We start from the raw sequence: 5,306 nt of genomic DNA on the forward strand, positions 1-5,306 counted from the left end.
CCTTTTGCTTTAGTTTGAAGTGGTTGTTGTAGTACCCAACTGCATTACTTTCTTTGGTAGGCCTTTCATGACAGTGAATTCAACTGGAAAGTTGCAGGTCATGCATTGCAAATATTCTGACATTTCAAAGCGAGTCTTGAATATTGAAATAATACTGTATGTCTTTATCTATTATTAACACTCGTTTTTCTTTTGGCACTAACTGCAGTTATATATAGGAAAAACAATGTTTTAAGACTGGGTTAAACCTCATCAGAAGGAAAATGTAACTTTCTAAAATTGTTTAAATTTACATTTTACTCTAAAAGCACAGATGAACTTGTATTCAATGAAAAATGGTATTTTATTTTAATTTTTTTGTTACAAAATGAATAACTTTACATATTAATTACATATTGATTGTCACTGGCATTACTGACAAATGATGCAAGTGATTCCAAACTGCTTCTGCTCACTGTTGCACAGTAATTGCTGTACAGCAGAGTGGAGTCTGCTCTCAGATGGCAAATTGTGTGGGTGGGCTTCAACTGGCCCACTTCAGCCATGAATAGCGTATCATTTATAATTTTTTCTGCCACCAGTCTTTGTTTGTGGTCCAATACGTCTCTCATTTTAGCAGCAACCGATTTCCCAAATACTTCATGGTGGTCCTCATCTTTCTTTTGTTTTTTCTTTGGAAATGTTCGATAATAATTCCCAGAACAGAGTCCATTTCAGTACCCCTTCTTTTACTATTTGATATACTCTGTTTAATTTTTGAAAGAAAAACTTCTGGTGACCCTCTGTCACTAGTAGATGGGACAGTGGAAATTTCATATTGCTGTGGATGAGGTAGAGGCTCTACTTCCACCTCCAATTCTCCCTCCATGTGCTGTGATATGGGGAGTGGTACTTTGGTAATTTCATTCTGCAAACATTATTGAACATTGAAAATGCAAAAAGGAGCTATATTGCACAAAACAATCTTTTTTATAAAACAGTAAAGAACAATGCATTTGAGTGTTGGAAATCGAACGTGTTTACAATTATAATGTAAATATAGTAGTAGGGGTAAATATTACCTTCATGTAGATAAACATGTTTCATGCGGGGGAGGGTGGGAGTGAGGGGAGAGGTCACACAGATGTGTTTATGGTCCCAAAAAATTACTAGATGTTAGAATACTATACAGAACTTTTCATAATAATGTAATTTTAAGCTAACAAGTTTTAAATTGGGTTTTTTTTATTTTTCAGGTTCCTGAAACAGTGGATGAATGGGCAAGCATTGCAAAGGATTCTGAAAGAAGGTGGAATTTTTCACACTGTCTTGGATGTATAGATGGAAAGCATGTAGAGATTGTACCTCCAGCTGGAAATGAATCATTTTATTTCAATTACATACACACAGTATGGTCCTACTTGCAATAGCTTATGCAAATTACAGATTTATTCTGTTCGATTTTGGCACAAATGGCAGAATATCTGATGGCTGTGTTCTTCGAAACACTGAAATTTTTAGGAGACTACAAAACAACACCCTCAACATTCTAAAAGAGAAAAAAGTAGCAAACAGTTCACGAAAACTACCATATGTATTTATAGGGATGATGCATTTCCTTGTAGGACTGATATGCTGAAACCAATCCGGCAGAGTGACTTGAACAGCATGGAAAACAAAATTTACAACTACAGATTATGCAGAGCTCGGCGCATTGTTGAGAATGTATTTGGGATCTTGGCAGCAAACTTTAGGATTTTCCACACAGCTATTAATTTGGAAGTCGGCCGTAACGATAAGGTGGTAAAAGCAACAGTTGCTATACATAATTATTTAATGACTACTGTGAATCAAACTTATGCCCCACGTGATTCTCTTGATTTGTAGGACATAGAACATGGCTTGTTCCATAATGGCTTAACAACAAAGGATTCTAATATGCTACCATTGCAAAGGTCTACTGCAGGAAACATTCCAGTTGATGCCAAACATGTGAGAGAGGGATTTATGAACTACTTTGTGAATGAAGGACAAGTTCCTTGGCAACATAACTGTGTGCATTATCAGTAAAGAAAAATGTAAAAGAAACAATGTGTATTGCAGTATAGTATAAACAAATAAAAGCATAGGCATATATCTTAGTTGTAACAGTGCTACTGAAACTAAATACCACTACCAACCTATCTCACTTACCTCTATTCCTTGTAAATTACTCGAAGAGCATCTTGGTGTCTCCTGTTCATTTAAAAAGATGAAATGATCAAAGTACCACAGAACAGGTCTGTAAACTTCGTCTGCTGCAGCCCCTGATTTGTAAGTGCTGTTACGTTTCCCTTTTTTTTTTCTCGTCTGTAATTCGTTCGTAATGTATTAATTTTCTTAACAACAGTATCTTTAGTTGCTGATGGCTCTATTTCTTTATACTTTGTGAGGAGCACCACGTATGCCGCGTCTCTTTTCATTTTATAGTGACATTGTTTAGTTTTAATATTCCTTAAACATGGGTGTCTTTCGTAGCAAGTAATAAATTCCTGCAACACTTCCCGGTCCGACATCAGAACGAAGAAGGATACGACACAAAACCTAAATAAACGCGCGCTCTCCACAGTCTGTGTCCGAATGACAGATGTGTGCTTGTTCAAGCCTTCCTACTCTAGGCACACACGAGCAAGCATGGACACGCTTGGAGGCTTGCACAAGCACGCATAATTGAAATTCGGTCAAGCGTCAAGCTGCTTGTGCAAGCCGGATGGTTGCGCTGATTTACCCTTCACACGTTCAAGCAAGCTTGGATAAGCACGCTTGCGCAAGCGTGATTGTCAAGCATGCAGTAGCGTTTGTGCGGGCCTTTGCATAGGCGTTGCAGACCGCAGCGCCATACCCCGCCTGTTTACGTAACTCTGTATTTGAATACGCGCGCCTCTACCAGTTCTTTTGGCGCTTCAGCGTGTTTATTTTGGTTATTTTCACCCTGTGGCTATGTAGTTCTGTTTTACTCTGTTTTTGTTTTACTGTACCTGATCAAAGGGACTTAGCCGTGTCTGTTCTAAGCTCAAGCTTGTAATCCTATGTCAACGCTAGCTGAAATGTTAGATGTACTTTTTCGAGATCCTTTAAACGGAATTTAATATTGACAGTTTCTTTTCACTGTTTAAATTACGTTCAAATTAATTCTTTCATTGCTCGTCCTATTGAAGAACTTACGTGTGCTAAGTTTCAAAAATTTCTTTAAATGTTTAATAACTTGAACTATTTCTCTCACGGTAGCCACTGTGTTACGGTGGCTCATACCGTTCATTTTATCTGCGTTAAAATTCTGCTGACGCAAATAAATATTGTCAAAAGTTTTTCTATTTTTGTTTCAACACCTTACCACTCCCAGCTCCGTGTTCCGTATCATTTCAAAAACCGCTTCACATCTACTCATGTCCAACCATATAAGAGACATCTATCTATTCGCTTTGTTGAAGACAGAAACATATCGTCCCATGGGCAGTAAGAAGAAGCGCTGGAGAAACGCCTTGATCCACGACGAGGAAACTTTCTGCTTGAACTCATATATATTGGATGGACTAACATCCATGATCCACACGTTTCGCTCAACTGCCCGAACAGACACTAATACTGAGGTCACATGTCCAGGGGCCTACACAAGCTTCCTCTTACCATTACCTCGCTACTCGGGAATCAATGGGATAGTGTAACTCTTGCTCGCTTTACATGGCATCTACAGAATTCTGTAGGCTACTGGGTACACACTGTACCTTAATTTAGTTCCTCGTGAGTATATATGCATTATTCTCGTATATAGGACGAAATTCTCCACGATCGGATAAAAAGTTCCTACGTCGTTCGCCAGTGACAAATATGGTACACGTATCAGCAAGTCCATTTCATTTCATGTAAAAATCCTATCTTTTAGCTGCAGCACTCTCCCCTGTATATTTCCATGCAATATCACATTAGATCTTGACGAATAAACAGCAAGAAATGAATCCAAACGAAACTGCCGTCAGCAGCTTTGTGTTATCGGTAGTTCAAAAATGGTTCAAATGGCTCTGAGCACTATGGGACTTAACATCTGAGGTCATCAGTACCCTAGATCTTAGAACTACTTAAACCTAACTAACCTAAGGAGATCACACACATCCATGCCCGAGGTGGTCGCGCGGTTCCAGACTGAAGCGCCTAGAACTACTCGGCTACCAGTGGCCGGCTTATCGGTAGTGGTATCTGGCAATTACACATGATAGCAATTGGCGAGAAATGGGCTTCAGTGCAGAAAACCATTCTCCAAGGTAGTGTTGGACAAAAATGCTGGTGATGAACCGTACCATTCAGAATCGTCTTCTCGCAAAATCCCGGACAAACCACACCCCACAAGTGTACCTCTACTCACTGTGCATCCTGTCAAGGCATCATTAAATGTAGATTTTATAGAGCAAGTTATAAAGGTTTTGCTAATAGATATGAAGTCAGAGACTGTACTATGCAACATTCATCTTACATCGATTTATAAATGGACGATTTATTTGTTGTAGATTGTCTGAATCGCTATTTCAAAGCCGGCCGGAGTGGCCGTGCGGTTCTAGGCGCTACAGTCTGGAACCGAGAGCCCGCTACGGCCGCAGGTTCGAATCCTGCCTCGGGCATTGATGTGTGTGATGTCCTTAGGTTACGTAGGTTTCATTAGTTCTAAGTTCTAGCAGACGGATGACCTCAGAAGTTAAGTCGCAAAGTGTTCAGAGCCATCTGAACCTATTTAAAAAATGATTTAGTGTTTACCTGCTTCGGTAAGATTTAGTGCTCAAACTCACTCCAGCAGACAAATTTACTACGCCTCGTGTAGACAATAGAAGAAATAATAGTAGTTAAAACGGTTTGAATCAATAGAAAGTAAACAGGCTCCAAAGATTCATACGTATTTTTTATTGATTCCGAAACTGATCTTATATCGCTTCCACAATCGAGTATCACATGCGGTACACGAGCTAAATCTAAAACAAGGCGAAGAACAGCACTTAATAACTTCCAAACTGGCGAGTCATATATTAGCGTGGAGTGATTCAAGTCAAGTGTGTGAAATTTAATTAATGATGACCGAGAGAATCCAGGAGGATTTGAAAACCATTACGTTTAATGGAGATAAAGCACAAATAAAAAACTGGTTGTAGAAGAAAAAACAATGAATTAGTCAAAATCCAGGAACGAAATCTAACGCAATGACATTCACAGTGGATGATGAAAAATTGGTACAATAACTTAATTTCCAGAATTAAGGAGTATTGCATCCAGGGGCTGGCTTTTTATAATCGGGGGATGAGCGC

The 5,306-nt window shown here is 39.0% G+C and overlaps 1 protein-coding gene across 1 annotated transcript; it reads right to left on the minus strand.

Annotated features, from left to right (window-relative positions):
• Window positions 1-377: 377 nt before the first annotated feature.
• On the minus strand, window positions 378-2,441 carry LOC126235162 (uncharacterized). Its single transcript, XM_049943895.1, has 2 exons — window positions 2,307-2,441; window positions 378-671 (listed from the first exon to the last, which is right to left on the minus strand). The coding sequence occupies exons 1-2, from the start codon at window positions 2,439-2,441 to the stop codon at window positions 378-380; spliced, it is 429 nt and encodes a 142-aa protein (XP_049799852.1).
• Window positions 2,442-5,306: the final 2,865 nt, after the last annotated feature.

Source organism: Schistocerca nitens, chromosome 2 (assembly GCF_023898315.1).
Source record: "Schistocerca nitens isolate TAMUIC-IGC-003100 chromosome 2, iqSchNite1.1, whole genome shotgun sequence".
NCBI classification, from domain to species: domain Eukaryota; kingdom Metazoa; phylum Arthropoda; class Insecta; order Orthoptera; family Acrididae; genus Schistocerca; species Schistocerca nitens.